This window comes from Aptenodytes patagonicus, chromosome 2 (genome assembly GCF_965638725.1).
Source record: "Aptenodytes patagonicus chromosome 2, bAptPat1.pri.cur, whole genome shotgun sequence".
Taxonomy (NCBI): Eukaryota; Metazoa; Chordata; class Aves; order Sphenisciformes; family Spheniscidae; genus Aptenodytes; species Aptenodytes patagonicus.
Window position 1 is genome coordinate 24,264,531 of NC_134950.1, and position 19,161 is coordinate 24,283,691.

General features: G+C 37.0%; 1 protein-coding gene across 5 annotated transcripts in view; it reads right to left on the bottom strand.

The window, feature by feature from the left end:
- Positions 1-19,161, bottom strand: part of VPS13B (vacuolar protein sorting 13 homolog B) — a 497,028-nt gene that overhangs the window by 97,893 nt on the left and 379,974 nt on the right. For all 5 annotated transcript variants that reach the window (XM_076329345.1, XM_076329347.1, XM_076329346.1 and 2 more), the window contains exons 35-36: positions 13,318-13,455; positions 1,034-1,441 (exon numbers count right to left, since the gene is read on the bottom strand). In XM_076329345.1, the coding sequence (XP_076185460.1) occupies positions 1,034-1,441; positions 13,318-13,455 (546 nt within the window). The remainder of the gene's footprint in view (positions 1-1,033; positions 1,442-13,317; positions 13,456-19,161) is intronic.

Consider the following 19,161-nt stretch of genomic DNA (forward strand, 5'->3'; position numbering starts at 1 on the left):
GTTACACAGAAAGAAAACTAGAACTATTTAAAGGACATTAGAAAGGCCTTTTACTCAGTTGCAGTGGTTTCTATGCTAGGGTTGCGATCTGACTGGAAAAGCGTGGGAACGCAGGCACTGTTCCTGCCTGTACTGCTGTTTATTTATGGATAAATCAAGAGTTTCAGGCTCCAGCACTTTCACAGGCTTTCATGTCTTATGAACCTTAAATTTTTCATTTTTAACTTTTAAAACAATAAAGAAGCACTGAAACTTGCTGGCCTGAGGAGAAATATTTCTGATGAAAAAGAAAGAAATCGCCACCTCGCTTGGCCTACAACTTGTTCCTCTCAGCTACAGACCATTTTACCTCGCAAGCTACTCTGCCAACTACCTATAGCTCATCTCCATATCATGTAAATGTACCATCTTATTAATTTTATTAGAAGACTAATAAAACAATTTACAAAGACACTCAAAATGTCTTAATTTTAAATGAGTCTCTGGTATCCTGTTAATTGTACCCAAGGTGTAAAGGTTCCTTGCAATTCTGCAGTAATTAGGCTGGAGCACCCGTTTTCCCTGGGTGACTCTCAGCTGTGCAGAGGGAGCATATAAAAATTTAAAACTTCATAAGCCTGGAGGAGTATAATGGTATGACCCAATATTTACACAGTAGCATACGTCAGGGCTCTGAACAATTATTTTTGTATTTTTTTAAGATATAGGGTCCTAACAAGAACATGTAGTTACAGAGTGAAAACTCAAAATTTTGCCCTTTGTCGTTCTTGTAACCACTATTCCAGCCAGAATTCCATCAATAAATTAGTAATTACAAGCTAGGGGATATTAACTACAAAATTAAGCACTCTTGGGTGCTGCCTCACTGAAAGGAAAACTCAGGTGATGGAGTCTATCAGGGATTTGCTATTTTCTGTTGTGGCTTTATGATGTTAGCTAGAGGAGTTCCCCTCAATGCCCCACACTTTAAAATGGTTACTAGACCACCACCTTGAACAAATCAGTAGCACTTCCAACTTTCAAAAACTCTTACCTGCAGTTTTATGTCCACTTTTAATATTCAGACTCCCACTGAGGTTTGATAAAGAGACTAACAAACAAGGTTTACTGGGATGTGGGATGGTTTCCATCGAAACAACCATTTGAACAGTGTGAATGGAAATTTTCTGGAAGCAGGAAAGGGCTCGCCACAAATTTTCTTGTACTGAAGCCCTTTGCACAGCGTTGATGTGTGCTGCAGGTAGAAAATCCTTTGTACTGGGGTGTTTGGTTATTGAAGTGACATCCTCATCTGGAATAACGCCAGCTGACGGAGCAGCCTCCTTCCTGGGCTCATCATCATTTGTGGTTATGATTTTCTTCAAAAACTGGTTTATTTGATCGAGTCTGACAAAACTGAGATTTGCTTTCAAAGGTTTTGATATGTCCACATTTATGTCAGCTGTAGGAGAGAATCAGAGAAAGAAATATGAGAAGCTATAGTGCAATTATTCAAGCAATGTAAAAGTATTAGGCATTTAGTGGAGATAACATTATTTCTACCATGTTTCATTAAAAGGATTGAATCAATGGTAAAACATAATGAAACAATATTTTTAGGAATAAATCTGAATTAAAACATCATGACAAGTACTATAAGCAATCTTCACTATATACGGCTTTAAAGGAAGAAACATGTCACAATGTCAATCTTATTTCCTTGTTTCTTCCCAGGGATCACCACAGCTATCTGAAAGACACACACTTTATTCGAGTGTGTAGGAGGGTAAATACATTAGTCCTTTTGTGTCAGAATGAAAATATACTTCACATTCTCTTGAGTTTTATGTCCAGTAGAACTATTTGACTAAACTCCAAAGCCAACAGCAAACATTTTCAACACATTTAAATGAGTGAATAACATGTATATTCTGTTGTTTCCTACACAGCTAATATGCAGTATTCTTCAATGCATTTTCAAGATGAAATGTGAAATAAAAAGCAAATATAGAAACTGAGGTATGTTTAGATTTCTTTGTTTTCCAGGGACACTGGAATAACCTAATACTTTTAAAATGTCCTTTGCCTCCTTAGTAAAGGATTTTGGTACTTCCCAGACTGCTAAAAGTCTCACAGAATTTTTAGAAATCATAACTAATATGAACAACATTGACAGTAGTGATATTTTAGTAGCTGAAATGTTGCAATTACCAAGATTATTTCACAAATGGGAAGCAGGATTTTATGATGATTAAAACTTGTTTCTGTGCTGCTATCTGCCTTTTTATCAGTACATTACACTTCATTACAGAAATCCAGCTTTAACGTAGTTTTTAAAATTTTTCATTTCAAATTCAGCTTTCACCCAGTAATGAGACGGCTAGACAGGGCAGGGGGAGAAGTTTGCTTTTCACTTTGCTGTTTGATTCCCACCATCCCACCCCCAAGAACCAAAAATGATTAAAATTCTGTGCATACATCTAAACTAGATTAAATGTTCAGAGTAAACAGCACTACTTAGTTTCAAGTTTCATTATAAATATATATAGGAAAAACTGTTTGTTGAAGGTTTTACACAGATTAATGAATATTTCACCAAAATTAGGACCTACTTTCAGGTTGTCCAGGATCATGTTCTACTCTTAACGCTGATGCAAACTAATGAGCTTGATTCTTGCACTCTTTAGGTAAATTACAAGTTTTTACAACAACAGTAAAGGGCTGCAGGAGCAGCTTCGGAGCTGCTCTTAAACATAGGTTTATACTGACTTCAGAGAGTCCCAGGCACCTGAAAAAGCACTTTTCTGACCTCCCAAAATATCTGGGGGTTCTAAACTTCAGTTAGATGCTTTGGTATCTGAATAGATAAGTCTCTGAATTATAAACTAGCACTTTTTCTACAAAGAGAAGAGAAACATTAACGGCCATGTAAGATTTGTTATAGCTGAATTAAAAACCCCAAAATAATCTTAGAAACAAGTCTGTAGTACTACACAAGCCACAGCTAACTGAAATTTAAGACTGAAAAACTATTTTAATTGTAACTTACAATTTTAATTAATGGTTTTCTGAAAATGCTTTCTCTTGCGTTAAAGCCTTCTATGCTGAACTAGAAACTGGCAAAACACTATCTAACACGTGGGCTTAGTAGAAAGGCAAATATCAAAGCTAAGAAGCTGGACATTAGAAGAGAGCAAGATTTTTAGGCATCCAAAACCACACATGATCAACTTGGAAGATTTTTCAAAATACTTATGCACCGATATTTTTAATTAAAACCAAGGGAAGAAAAATTTCATAACACTTTTGAAAATCTCTCCACCCTTCTTGGCACTAAAGAATACCCCAAGACTTGCCTGCCTTTTTGCACACATCATTAGTCCTTTCCTCCCTTTGAATGGAGAAAGGAGACTTATGAAGAAAGTAGAGACCCATGTGACATTACAATATTAATTATGATACTCAAATGGAAAGGATTGTTATTCTAATGAAATGTAAAAAAAAAAAACCAACAAACCCAAAAACCCCAAGCAAACAAATGAGCAGCATTTTTCAAATGACCCAAGTTTGAAATCCAACTCACACTAGGATTTGGGTTTCTGAACCATTTAGGCACTTCCAAAACAAGTCCCTTATCAACTTAATTTTCTCCATTAGTGATGTAGTAATAAAGGAGTAAAATAGAATAGATGTTCTTGGCTTTGCTACATAATTAAGTTTGTAAGTTAGTAAATGAGGAAAGGACCTTTATTGCTTGGTGTGACAGCTTTCACATCTAACTGCTTTGTCAAAGGCACATTTTATTGCCAATGCTTTCCTATGGTAGTATAGCCCAGAAGAGGAAAAAACAACAAAAAACCCTACAACCCAAAAACTGCTTACACATAAGTGCATAGAACAGGTGTCAAGCTAAAGCCAGAGAGTAAACTGATTGAGAAAGATTTAAAAGGAGATGAATAGGAGAGCCATAGTTCTCTCTTGGACTTCCTCAGGCCAGGGCAGAGAAGACACAGGGCACTGGTGAAGCTCAGTGGTGGAATATGCATGGCACCTGTGGTCCTGGGCCTGTGTTTTATCACTCCTGTTAGTCACTTGTTTTCACAAACACCGCGCTCATCCAAGAGAGCAATAAAAAAATGGACACTAGGACACAAGAGAAATGCAAATGATTTCCCTGTTTTCTGTTTGGAAACCGCACGTCACACAGAAAAATGTTGTCATGACTGGTAACTTGACAAAGGTTTGTATTGTTATTATTATCCAGTGAATCAGCCCTGACAGAAGGTGGTGGTAGCCAGAAGCATAATTGCAGAAAATGTAACTCTGGAACCTTCGCTGCAAATATTTTAACTATCTCATAATGACATAGGTTATTTTTACAACTGGGGAAAGATTACGTAAAGAGATTCTTTGGCATTTTAAGTAAAACGTTCAAAAAATAAAAATCCAATTGAGAAATCAATGTTTTTAGTCTTTGTCCTGTTTTACACTTTATACTTCACGCTGTAAAAGAAACTTTAACATTCCTTCTAAGAAAAACATTTAACTGATGGACAGAAACAGTGAAAACTGATGAAATATGAAGAGCTATTTATAGCAGTTGATGAAGATAGATGTTCAGCAGCTCCTCCAGTCACTCAAAATGGGCTAAAAAGAGATGTTACAATGTCAGGGGTCACCTAGATTCAGCTGAAATAAAATTTCCAGGGTGCAAAACCCAAGGGTTACAGTCTGTTTAGATTATTTTAAACACCTTGGGAAGCACACCACACAACACTCTGCAGATTCTGTACCCGTAGGAAAACACAGGTTCCTATAATTCAAACAACTCTTTGAATTATCCAAAATTACATCAGAATCAGAACAGGGGCAAAAGGTAGCTCAAAGCCATCTTTAACTCCTCAATTACATCAGTCTCTCCTTTGCCTACTAGTGACTGGCTACCACAATTATACCCCAATGCTTTCTTCAGATTTAAGACATAATAGCAATAACTTATTTTGCCAGGTGTTATCTATTTCCAGCAAATAAATAGTGAAGAAATTACTGTGCTTGTAAACAGATTACGTTCAAGTGAGTTACTTCTGGTTGTTTAAATCAGACTGAGCTAGATGATATCGAAGCAATTTTTTTTTATAACAGTGTAGCATTTGAGTGTAGAATTTGAATTGTTCTCTCTCTCTCTCAATTTCTTCACTACATCTCTTTAGATTACCCTGTAAATCCATGTCTGTCAATTATTAGTTTCTAATTACCCTTCACAACTTTCCAAACAGCTACTAGGAAACAGAATGATGAAATAACCATTGAGTTAAAAGGAGATTAGATAAATATAAATAAATTACACTTATTATATGCTCCCACCACACCAGGAGATGACTTAACAGCGAAAGGAAAAGAATCACGTTGCAATAATGAAATCAGAGAGGGAATTCAGGTCCCAGAGGCGATTCTACGGAGTTTATGTTAACGTACACCTTGTGGGGGACCAAAAATCAACTGGAATAGTTTCCTGAAAACTGTTTCCAGCTATTTTCTCATTTAAAAAGTTCCAACTTCACTTGACCCATTAGTCATCATATTACTTACATTTATTATGTATTTTGAAATCTATTACAAAAAACCCAATGGATTCAATATGGCCTGTTTGAACAAAATCATAACATCTATAAAAGAAAACCTATAAGCAGCACTCTGAAATTTCTGTCTGAAACAATTTCTTTCTTTGTCATTTTATTACTTAGAGCTTCAGATAAAAAATTTCAGGGTTATGAGTATTTTACCCTTGTTCTCCATAACATTCAGATTTGTACTGTGAAGATATAATTTTATTCTGTGAACTTGGGATAATGATATTACTCAAAAGGACTTTTTATTTGGTGGGCTAAGGATGAATAAGCAACACACAGTAACAGAGCTCCTAGCAAGCTGCTTTAGGTCAATCCCAGCTCTTACTGAAGTCAGTGGACTTATTCTAATATATGCCATAACTTAATGTATACCAGGTTACTATTTCTATGACTAATAAACTACCATAGTATACTCTTAATCTGAAAAACCAGAAAGTAAACTCCATGAAAATTATTTATAAGCTTTATTTATAAGACTGGGATCTTTTCAGACTATGAGAAATGTTGAGTTGTGAGAGAGAAAAATATGGCATTTTCCAAGAATTTGTTCACTTCTCATACCGCTCATTCTGCAGTGGATCTTTTATTTCTCATAGCTAATCCAGAAAAGGCCAGATCTTTCTTCCTCAGGTTGGACATAGGTCTCGCTCTCCCCTACCCCAAGAAGGCTGTAAAATATTAAACTTCTTAATAAATAGTACTGTTATAGAAGAAACTACTATTTGCCCTAAACTCTTAGGAGGACTGAATTTCCTAGTCCTAAACAGGAGAGGAGCAGACAACAGGCATGAAACATTTTACCACTGGTAATATTCTTTCTCTGGGAGCCACCCATCCTGATGTAAGGAGTCTCAAAGAGGAAATCTGAGGAAGGTAAAGGTAATCTTGAGCCCTGATTCTGATTTGGAGTCAGGGTGGCCCTTCAGTAACAGGGAAATAGCTGAACTGCAAAAATTAAATTTATAAAAATAGGAAAGAGAGAGACATGTAAAGAAAAGACTAGCTGTACTGTTCTCAATTGTCCCTGGTCAGGCATCAAAAGAGAGACAAATTAAAAGAAATTGAAAAGCAAGAAGAATACAAACGAATTGTTTTTATCCTCTAATTCATCATTCCCAATTTGGATCAAGGGAAAAGAAGGAAGAAACTTGAGACAAGGCTTCAGAGGCCATCTGCAGTCCATCTTGCATTCTGCTTCTTTGAGACAGATGCCAATTAGTCTGGAAGAGCCTGGTAGTCACTGCTCAGTATTTCTACCTACTGCCATCTATATGCTGCAGCCCCACAGAAGCAGCTCTCTAAAGCCAATATGGCAAACTACAGCCTTCAGGGAGCTTAATCAACCTGAGCCACGTGGGGTGTTCCCCAGCGGTAACAACTCCTACTTCCATGACCTATTATGTCATTGACATTATGTGAAGGCGGCACGAAGACATTAACAGCTCTAGCTAGCCAGTGCCTGGGTTTGGTATCTCAGACAAGGCTCAGTGATGTAATTCTATTATTTTTCTTAAGTTGTCACAATTGAACCAAAATAAGTTCTTGTAGGTTGAGAAGACCAAAGATACCATTAATAAAGGATGGAGGGTTACTGCTATTCATAGGATGTTGACTGAAAGGAAGCAACTGTGCAACTACCAAATATATTACAGAAGTGTGTCAAGGGTTGGGTGGCAAGGCCAAAAACTATAATGCGGGCATTGGAGGCATTACCATGAAAGGAAAGCCCTAGCTGAGGGAAACATTAACTCTCTCAACAGAGAGTCAGGAAAGTTGAAGCACAACACAGTGAGATGAAATAAATTGTCCAGGTCGTGGAGCAGGTTTGTGGAAAAGAAAAGAACCCATAAATACTAACTCTCTATTATCTGCTTTAGCTGCTGGATAATACATCTATATTAAGACATACATGAAGAAAGGAAAAAAAAAAAAGAAAAAAAGGAAAAGCAAAAAAAAGACAATTTCAGAAAATTGGGCAAATGATTGAAATAAGTTTTAAAAATAATGCCAATACACTGAAAAAGATACCAAGAAAATATTTTCAAACTTATCCATGTGGCTTCAGTGTGCAGTCTTCATTTTCAGTACTTAGGCATTTAAGAAACTAAATTTCATTTAAACTAAGTGTTGTAGACATTGCTTTTAGAAAGGCACTTTGATAATTTTACACATTATTACACTGATATTACAGACAATAGATGTGTCAAAAACAAAGCAATACCTACAGGCTGGTACACCTGTTTGGAATATTTCTCTTTGCCCTCTTAATCAAATAAATATCATTTCATGGCTACAGTGTCAGTGCTTTAAAAACTTGTTTGTAAAAGAGCAAAGGGAAAAGAAAACCTACTAGAAAGCTCAAAAGTTTTGCAAATGACCCAGAGTTAATTAGAAAAGTCTGCACCCTGGCTAGTTCCCCTTCTCACGTGTCAGCTCTCATTAAATCAAAAAATTCTCATTTCAAAGTTAACAAACACCATGGTTAACAAAACTGTTAAACTGGGATCAAGTGGGCACATTCCTAGGTTTATATATGATGTCATGCTAAGCAGCCCACAGCTGAACTTGCAAGTAGTATGAATGATTTTTCAATATATTAAGTATCTGATCTAATGCTAATTTTCTTTCTATAGGCTAACTGTGCTGGGAACAGGTGGCCCTGCTTTCAATTACGGAGGGCTAACATGCCAGTGTGAGGCCTGGATTAGTTCACCTTCTCACAGGGAATTTGCCTCGGTTGGGAATGGATTTATTATGGCTTCACACATGGAACAGAGCTCATGTCAGCTGAGGGCAGTGATACATCATATGATTCAAATTAACCTGCTGTGGACTGTTCCGCAGGGCTGATATTGTGTATTAAAATGACGACATTTTTAAAACAGCTTGAAAGAAACCAGGATTGCTGAAGTGCAATGGTTCCAATTTGTTCCAACTAATCTATCACCTGCTGGAGATATTATTCTAGTGGGTTTCTGGTAGCTGCTATTTTCCAGGTTTCTCCAAACCACTGACCTTGCTAATGGATACAATTGTTGCCTTTGCAAACAGGGGGAAAAAAGCTGGAGAGCGCCATGGTGCAGTTTTGTTTGTTGCTTTGTATGCATAACCCTAGATCCAGTGCTGTGCCCCTTGTGGTGTCCAAACAGTGCCAGGGAGGGACTGGCAGGAAAGAGCAATCCCCCAGGTCCCCCAGTTCTCACTTTATCTTTCAGGGGGATTATGGTATTTCTTAGTTTGTCTGGATAGTTTCTTCTGTAGAAATTATTTTGAAAGGCAAAGTATCAAGGACCACAGTTAATTCACACCTTGCCTAACGTCTTCCCAAGAAACTGCTGGGGGAAGAGGACTTTGGCATAAACCGTCTATATTTTGCATGTATAAGTATTTTAAGGCAATTTGTATGAAGCTGTACTTCATAAACAAGTTTTGTATCATTTGCATGCAGAGAGAATACATCAAAAAGACAGCTTTTATAGCTAAGAAAGCATAGTGAATTTAACAAAAAAAAAAATCCAAAGAAAGGACTTAGAGGGTAAAGAGAATAATTTTTCAAAAACTATTAAAACAAGATGGTCATATTTGTTCCTCACCTAATGAATAATAGCTAATGCTGAAGCAATAAATAGTTCACTTATACGTATTAGACAAGAATTAGATGTACAATCCAGTAACAGACTGAATATAAAAGAGAGAGGGTCATGTAAACTGATGTAGATGGAATTTTAAAAATTTTAAATAATTAGTTACTGTAGAAAGAGAAAGAATAGTCCTTTAATACATTGTGGGGTTAAAGTTGAGGTCTGTTCCCACAGGCCTGATGATGAATGCTTATTTCTCCTAGGATCCTATTACCTTAAATCTGGAAGAAATATCATTTTTCTTTAGTTGCCAAAAATGTACAAAATAATCAACTCATGTGGCAAGAAGTGCATTAATATATCCTGTTATTCTCATTTAATTAGTGGTTTCCAAGTTTAGCTACTTGCTGTAGTTTTTTGATCTCCAAGCTAATATGGACTGACAACCTGGTTTCCTGTGTGGTGAAACCATACAATTTTTCTGTGGAACACTATCTACTTATCTACTCCAGCTGACAAACTATTTACAAGGAGTACCAGTTTTATCTAACACAGCAAACACTGGGAACCACTTGCGGATTTTTTCTTTTAACTGCTTGCATAGTAGTTTGTATCATAAAACATAGGCATGTTTGATTGTTATATTTGAAATTTAACCTCAGCACACTAACAATGTATTTTGTAAGAAAAATGACATTACAATTAAAGCACTGAACTTTGAACACTTAAAATCCATACAGAAATCTGTATAGTTATCCCAACGGTTACATCCAGATTTTTGTCTGCATAGCCACAGCTTTTAAAAATACGCTGACTTTTCAGAACAGCGGATCAGCTACCAACAGGTAGCACCTACTAGTGCATCCAACGCATTTTAATAATTTACTTACTGCAGTTATAAAACACATATACATAAATGAATATGAAAACACACAGTATGTCCTTAGAAAATATGCCAGTTAGTAGCAGCATTATTTGCCAAATGTTCGCCAAAAAAGAGCAGGCCTTTGAGGCCTGCAACATAAGCATACTCCAGCAGTGCATTTATTTATTCATTCAATTTATTAACTGTGATGTCTCCCAACACAAATATCGTTTGTCTGGTGACCTTACAAGAGCTCTCAGGAGTTTTGCTGAGGTTTTGTCCTCAAGGAACAACTGCCAGCTAGTTAGGAGCTGGTGATGTAGACACTTTCTCCAGGCCTGCTGACGGCCAAGCTACCTCACCCTGGAAGAAGTTGTGGTTAGAGGACTTCTTTCCCCCCAGGAGAATTACTAACTTATTTTCCAGTAGCCTGCTGAGGAGCTGTCAAGCTTTCATAACTCTTTGCATGTGCGGTTCTGACGCAATCACATGTGGAAAGCACCTTCCATTACTCATCCAGTGAAATCTCCAGCCCCCAAGGAAGGCTTCTTGGTAAAGGTTAGTTTATTTGAAGAGGATCGCATAGTGGCAACAGCTGAGGTTAGAAACATCTGCAAAGGAATGCAGAGCTGTTTTGTCATATTACACTGGCAAAACACTTCATTAAAATTCAGAGAAATTACTATTGAGTCATGTCTAACGATAGTTCCAATTAGCAGCAAAAAGATGATAAAAAAAATGCCTTTTGGCTAAGAAGAGATCCTGGAGAAGATCTCTGAAGTTTTATATGCTTTGCAAGAATAAATAGACTGAAGTTTATGATGCATTAATTTATGGTTTTTCAGTTCCCCATTTAGCCAAATACCACGGAGGGGAGAGATTTAACACCGATTCGAGAGCTGACTGAATTGTTGAAAATGGGGTAGACCCTTAGACTACTTGTGAATCTATACTTTGCAAGCTGGTACCAACTTCCATGTTTGCTAGTTTAGTTAGAAGTCTGTCCTACTGACAGGAGAGCGTCAGGGAAACACCTTCAGGTGTGTAATAAATTAAATATAAAGGCTGCGCCAGGAAACTACAGTGAGAACCTTGAGAAAAGGGGAATGCACAGACGAAGGGTCTGGGAATATGGGAATCTGCCAGATGTGGGGAGAGAGGACACAAAAAATTGGGGGTGGGGAGGATAAAAGAAAACCAATCTGGCAGCAGTGACCAAAAGGCCACTGATACCAGGTGTCTCTACCCATCTTGTGCTAGTCACGATTAGAATGAAAATCTACTAACATTGGAGAACAAGTCTTATGAGGAGCAGCTGAGGGAACTGGGGTTGTTTAGCCTGGAGAAAAGGAGGCTGAGAGGAGACCTCATCGCTCTCTACAACTCCCTGAAAGGAGGTTGTAGCGAGGTGGGGGTCGGTCTCTTCTCCCAAGTAACTAGCGATAGGACGAGAGGAAACGGCCTCAAGTTGCGCCAGGGAAGGTTTAGATTGGACATGAGGAAAAATTTCTTTACTGAAAGAGTGGTTAAACATTGGAAGAGGCTGCCCAGGGAAGTGGTTGAGTCCCCATCCCTGGAGGTATTTAAAAGACGTGTAGATGATGCGCTTAGGGACATGGTTTAGTGGGCATGGTGGTGTTGGGTTGACGGTTGGACTTGATGATCTTAGAGGTCTTTTCCAACCTTAATCATTCTATGATTCTACTATTATCATCAATTAATCCTTTAGTTCAAATGGCAGTAGAACATGCAGTAGGTCTGAAGGTTCAAAGTCCTATTAATGAAGTCCTATTAATGAAGCCAAATAGGGATCAATATAACGAAAGCTCTGCACTGTCAGGTGGTTTTAAAATCTTCTCTTAAAATAATGCTTTTAAGGCAGCACAGAAAACCGAAAAAGGGGCAATGATGAGGTTGTTCACGTACTTTATTCTTTCCTCGAGACTCCTGCCTGCCTGGGTGCAAAAAATGGATTTTCAAGTTACTTAACCACAGTATGTATAGTCAGCAGGTAAACATGTCTGTCTCACTTCTCTGGTTGTTCAATTTGATGTCCTGGGGTCTGATATGCAGAAGTGATTACTGCTTCACCAAAAGACAATATGAACTGCTTCACCCACAGACAATAGGAATCTAAATTTCTATATTAAGTACCTTGGAAAACTAAATTGTGCGTTTTAAATTGGTAACCTTAATATAACGAGAATACCTTTCTTTTCCCTGTGCCTCAGTTGCCTTCCGTGAAATGGCAAGGGCATACTATTCCATCACCGATGGGAAGGTTGTGCAGGTAAATTAGTATTTCTGTAGTGCTCAGATCCTAAAGCAGTAAGCAACGCAGAGGAAATAAGTAATTCTGCTGTAGAGCCAGGTTTAGATAGCGTGCTGTAAGACTGTATGAATAGATAGCTGAATGAATAGGAAAATCCAGTACTGGAGAGTTGCTCATTAAATGACTGATAACAGCTCATTCTGTGTGCCAAGTGAAGTAAGGATATTTGGGGGTGGGGGTGGGGAAGTTACACAATTCAACAAATTATAAGAAATATGCATAAGAGAAATGAATTATGATGGCACAGGTAAATGTAAATGTATTTTCTAACTTTTAATATAACCTCAATTATATTCTACATAGTAATGTAGTTGTAAGTACATAATTCACAAAATAGAGAATGGATGACACTTCAATTTACAGGAGTTTCTGACACTCTAGGAGTGAAACGTTAAGTCACATTATTTTAAGTAAACGCTAATAAACCTTCATACACCACTTACATTCTGTGTTAATTAAAGAAAGATAATATCACTATTTTTTAAATTTTACAGTATCAATACTTTAGATGACAGGAATTTGCAATGCCAGGTATCCAGATTCCAAAGAACCCAAGGCTTATAAAAATCTTCAGACACATTTTAAAAGTCAGCTTTTATAAACATAACTGTAATAAAATTTCAGTTGTTCTAGGGGTAGAAGCAGGTAGGTTTCATTCTGTTGGAAATTTGCCAACCTCAGCCTTCTTGAGGAGTAAAAATTCTAATTTTACCTTGAGAAGAAAATAAATAATTAGACCTTAAACCTATGACTGGTCCAGGACTGACCATTCCTCAATTTTGATTTCAGTTCAGGGTAATTGCTGGAGGAAAATTTCACATTCATTAGCAAGGAATACAACATTTTTCTGATGATCTAATGTGTGTGCCTATGTGTGCATATCTACAAATAGATTACATTAGAAAGTAGAGATTGAAGTGCAATGCTTACCTGGTCCATTAAGGAAGTCTTTAATTTGCACAGTGATAAGAGGAGGCGGAATACCACTTTTAGCATCTACCTCTCCTGCTACTGTCTGCAACCAAATCTTACAATAATCCAGAGCTTCTGGTAGAGTCTTCCCAGGATCTACAGGTGATAATATCATAGTCATTAGTGATATTCCACGAATATGTTACGTAACAAAATACTACATACAAAATTGATTAAATAAAATTAAAGTTTAAAATGTAACACAGTAAATAATATTCCTAATGCTACTGTTATACATAGCATTTGTGCCGACCAACAAATGCATGTGTATTAACAATGCATGCATACATAGGCAAGAGGGCAAAGCTGTAATTACACAAAATGTAGAAAACCGCAAAAATATCAAGTAAAATATGAGCAAAAGACATCAGTTACCGCAAGATGACTTTAAATAGCAACCAATTTTAGCTTTAATTATGATGACACTGAAGCAGTCCTTACAAGAGGATCTGTGCTCAAAACCTGCTCCTTCTAGATTGTATTTTCATTGCCAGGTAGAGAAAATAGTAATGGAAAGATAAATGATAAAGGCTAAAAGACCAGAATGCTACCAGATCTCAGGAATAGAGCATAATGACAATGTGGTTCTATCATTCCCTTTGGAGTTTCACTCAATAGCTAATCAGTAGCTATTCTTGCATACCACCTTGAATTGTATTCCTTCGATCAGTTTATAATATTACAATAGTACATTAAAATTAATTTCCTCCAAGTGCTATTCTTGTCTTTATTTTCCACATATCACAAATGGCAAAAACAGTACTGTAAAAAGGCTTTTTAATCTTTAGCAACTCAAGACCTTCATTATAATAGTCCTCAATTCTGGCATTACAGTTCTTAAATTCTAAATAATTATTCTTTATTATCAAGACTGCTATGTTAATTATTGAATGTCTGCCTCATCCTTAACAATTTAAGGAGATTTTCTTGATGTTATTCTCTCCCATTTTCAGTCAATTAAAAACTGCTATAATGGCTTTATTTGAGTTTTACTGAATGGATTCCTTTCAAGAACAGTATTTACATACCCACTATTATAGTCAACATATGGTATCGTGGTATCACAGTCATATGTGGACTGGGTATATAAAGTCAGCTTTGGAATTTGTATTTCTTGACCTTATCATGTGATTCATATAAAACTTGGCACATATGAACCCTTATGTGATTTCAAAGAACCTACTGAAACCAATTGATCATGACTTTAGATCTATATGGAAAAGATCAAAAGTTAGCACATTCTTCTGTTTTTATTTGATCAATTTTCAGGCAATGACTTTACAGCAGTATTTGTACTGCATGGCATATACATTACAGCCTTTCCTTCCCTTTATTCCCAGTATACGTTTATAAAGTCAGCTCTCAGCAGCTATTTAAGAGCTGTCACTGCATACAACAGATTTGTATATTTTCCATGTGAATTTCTACATTTTTATGGTTCTTAGCCCTTTCCTTTAATTACATTAACCAGAATGGTGTGGCACACTCCCTTTTCTATAGTAACTGCTTTAGGGAATATCTTGTTTCCTATGTCTGGAGTTTGCCTAGTATACTGAAAATAATAATAATAAAAAATCTTTACCACCAAAGCACACATCTTTTCCAAAATATAGTTTTGTAGTTGTTCTGAACAAGGATGTTATCTCTGACTTGGATCTATACCATAATACCTTCTTTTGTCCTAGTAGCTCATCATAAGTAAGTAATACGCTGATGTTTTTCAGAATATATAGTGTAAAGCATTACAAAAATTACTGAGCATTGTGCAATGAACATCACTGAATCAATTAAATTGATCTCTAAGTTACTGTTCCTTCAGAAGTATTAGTATAAACATTTAGGTGTACCAATATGGGGCAAAATGTTGCAATATGCCATTATTTTGTCTCATTTCTGAAAGATATCATCACATACTGTATATAGCAACCTAGATCATCCACCGGCTTTTCAGAAAATCCAGTAAATTTAGTCAAACATTTCTTTTGAAGAATACATTTACAGGTATTCCTATTATCCTGAAATGTGTTTATGTTATAAAGTACCTAATAATTATTTCAAAGTTGTAGCTGTTTAAAGATGAAAATATCTCTGATGAAAAGAACTTACACAGCAGAAAATCCTTGCGTGACATAATACATTAGCTATACAAACACTGCCCTCAGGGCACTGGGAATTGCAGCACGTAAGCACAGAATCAAAAAAATAAAGGAACCATGGGGCTCTCAGGACGTTATTTTGCTCTGTCATGTCTCCAAGGAGCACAGCACCATCACCTCTTCTTTACCTGGGGCACTGCAGGACTGGGATACGTGAATAATGAGAAGGACTTCAGAATTTACAGATTAGGAACATAACACAAAGAAACCTCAGTGCACAAAATTAGCCTGAGTCCAACAAAATATATTAGTTTTAACCTAGCACTGGCCTTACTGATTTCAAGCTTTTTTTTTTTTTTTTAGTTCAACTGAAACTCTGTTATTCTGAAACTGAGCTAATTCTGGAAGCAGGATAGTTGCACTGACACAATTTTGCATCGGAGGTAATAATCCCCAAGGACCATGCAAAAAACTAGTTTGAGTGCTTCCAAGCCCATGGTTAATTTGGAACCTGGGTAACAGACTTGACCATACATCCAAATATGCCAGATATGGATCAATAAGTAAGTTTTTACATAATGAGAAGAAAGCTAAAATCCAGAGGTTTCAAACTGACTATGCTGGTGTATATCTCAAAAACTTGAAGGGAGTTCCAAATAGGAGCTATAAAATGTTTCTGGGAAGACAAATTCATTTACATCAAAGGTCAAAAGACTTAAATATGTGTATCGATTAAAATACCTTCTCAGTTAGAAAACAGCATATGCATTTTCATAGGATTAAGGATCAGGAAAGGACTAAAACAATATAAATCAATCAATAAATCCCTATGCCAAGGGCATAGGAATCGCCAGAGAAGCAATCGAATGAAAAAGAGAAAATTTTGGCTGAACAGTGAGGAATTCCTGTTGGGGAGAGCTGTTAGAAAAGGACTCTTCTCCCTCAAGGAAATTATGGAAATGTTCAGAACGTTTAAAAATACACTTGACAGAATGCTATAAAATATACAATAGGGAGCAACTATGCATCAGTAGGGAACTGGTCTGAATAATGTATTATAATAGGTCATTTCCATTTCCATTTTCTATGATTCTCCCAAAAATCAACACTTAAATTTGCAGTTATTTGTATAAAGAAAACGCTGGAGAAAACCCAAGGGATACATATATAAGTAAAAGGAGAGGCTAGTATTACTCCACAGCAAGCCAAGAGAGAGAAAAGAAAGGCTTGAGAAGTGAAAAGCGGTGAAGACGGCCAGAAATTCTATCCTCTACACCATGTGAAAAATTTGTCTGTGGCAGCAAAAGAGAAAATGGTGATACAAATATCACAGATTGACAACCAAGACTGTAATTTAAAATCTGTAAGACTGAGAAGCTGAGGCCTTCAATACGTCCACATTCCCCCCCCCCTTTTTTTTTTCTAGAAAAAAAGAATCTTTTGCTATTTTTGAACCCACCCAAACATCCAAAGCCACTTTTAGTCTTGCTAAGGTCCAGACCTCAGCTCCAAACTTCACAGTTTATGAAGCATCTTCCTAAACTTGATTTGAATTTGCAAGCTTTTGATTTCACCTGCTATCCCCTCATTCTTATATTAACAGGAGACAGCAAAAACTAAACTTCTGAAGAGAAGGGGGAGTAAGGGGAAAGGAAAGGAGGGAGGCAGGAGAAATTTCACATCTTGAAGATTTTCGTTCTCCAAAATCTGGTTTTGTTCCAGTTTGTAGCTGAGAGCCAGGGCAGATCAGGGGGCATAGCCCATGGGAGGCTTTAATGGGGGGGCTCAGCGATCCACAGCACCCCAGCAGCCGCCAGGCAGGGGACAGGGCTACCGAGCGTGTGTGTGGGACGGCAACTTGGCCTGTTCAGCTGGAACTTTACCCAGACCAAATGAGCTCTGCAACACGCTTTTATTTCAATGGATGAATCACATTTTGGTCTGCAGTCAATTTTAAAAGCCAGTACGATGCTGCAATCATCTCTGCATTTCAAACTCTGAAGTGGAACGTTTGGTCCTGTTTTAAAAATGGTTTCCATTGGAATTTAAAGAACACAAGTGGGAAAACATTTCTACTAGCGTACTCACAAGTGCTGTGTCAGGAAGTTAAAAAATGAGCACTTACAGTAACCTGAGGAATGTACATTCCCAGGCCAGCTTGTCTTTACGGGTGGGGGCTGCACACACCACACCCCCACACCCTCCCCATCCATGGATGCAGATGTACTGGACAATAAATATACTCGGAGGGGAACAGGTGACACTCCAGCAGAAGTCCTTCAATGCTATGCTAGGAAACAGCCTTAAATCCTCTCTCCGCCTCGTAGGAAGCACAGGCTGACAGTGAGGCAGTGAATCAGACTTCCTGCCAGAGCCAGCCTGCATTGCTGTCCTTGAAGCCTGGGCTTTCCATTAGATCAGAGGTTACATGTGGTCTTAGCTACTGCATCTGCTCTTCATGGACCCCCTGCCATCAAAGGCGTGGGTGTAAAAAAAAAAAAAAAAAAAAAAAAAAAAAAAAAAAAAAAAAAAATCAAGAATAATTCTGGATGGCCTCACAATGCCTGTTTTTTGCAAATGCTTCGTTGGCGGAAGTTGAAGAAATTCCATGCATAACAGATATTTATTGAGAAGTTTCTCTCCCTTAAAACAACCAAGCACCACAACCTCCTCTTTGAAAGTAAACAAACAAACAAATAGAAAAAAGATTTTTCAAGAATGCCCAGAGCACAATGCTCAGGATATGAGGCAATTTTGTATCTGGATTACATTACCTGAAACAAAGCAAATAAGGATTTAAAAAAAATATTTATAAAAGCGGCTTATGAGATTACATTACAAACAATTGCACCCACTTTTATTTAAGTGGAAATGGCCAATGCTCTGTTTGCAAAAACTAACGGTTAGCAGATGCCTTTTTGTTAAATGTAGGATGAGCATTGAATAAAAAAAAGGTTGTTTTATAGCATCTTTCAGGCTATTTATACAGAATCTTACAAGTAAAGTCTGAGAGCAACTAGTCTTTTTAATGGTCCTTATTAAACAGTTAATATTTATTCCATTGATTTATTTACTTTGATTTGAAGTTCCTATACCTGGCATAGCATTGCAATCAAGACGTGCAATTACAAAAATAATTTAAAACACAAATGAAGCAGTCTAGCACAACCATAATAAAATTGAGCTAACATTTTAATAACCTAGTAAGTCTCCTCCTCCTACAAACTGACTTGCCAGTGGACTTGGTTGGAGAGAAGGACTGAGGAAATTGAAAGCACAACCGTCAGGTCTTTAGCTCCAAGGCAGGCAAATGCTCCCATGTACAGACACTGGCCTGATGTAAATGTGCTGCTACTACCTGCTAATTAACATGCTAACAATACTTAACTTTTAACTAGCCTATTTCCTCCTATTTTATTCTTAAGTTCTTCCTTCTTTCATGTTTCAGAAAGTAAGCAAAAAATAACACAGCTAGTGACAGAGGAGCCAAGTTCTTTGGATGAATTTTGGTGTTCCGGCCACTGTGCAATACTCTCTCTCACAAAAAAAGAGTGATAGCTTAATGTGCAAGATCCTGAATTTTAAGCTCTATCAACTTGAAATCTTTCAAAAATAAGAACAAAACCCTTGTCCCAAATAAAATATATGTGGTTTCGTAACAGTATTAAAAACTTCATTTCTACACATGTTCAAAGGCAGTAAGGTA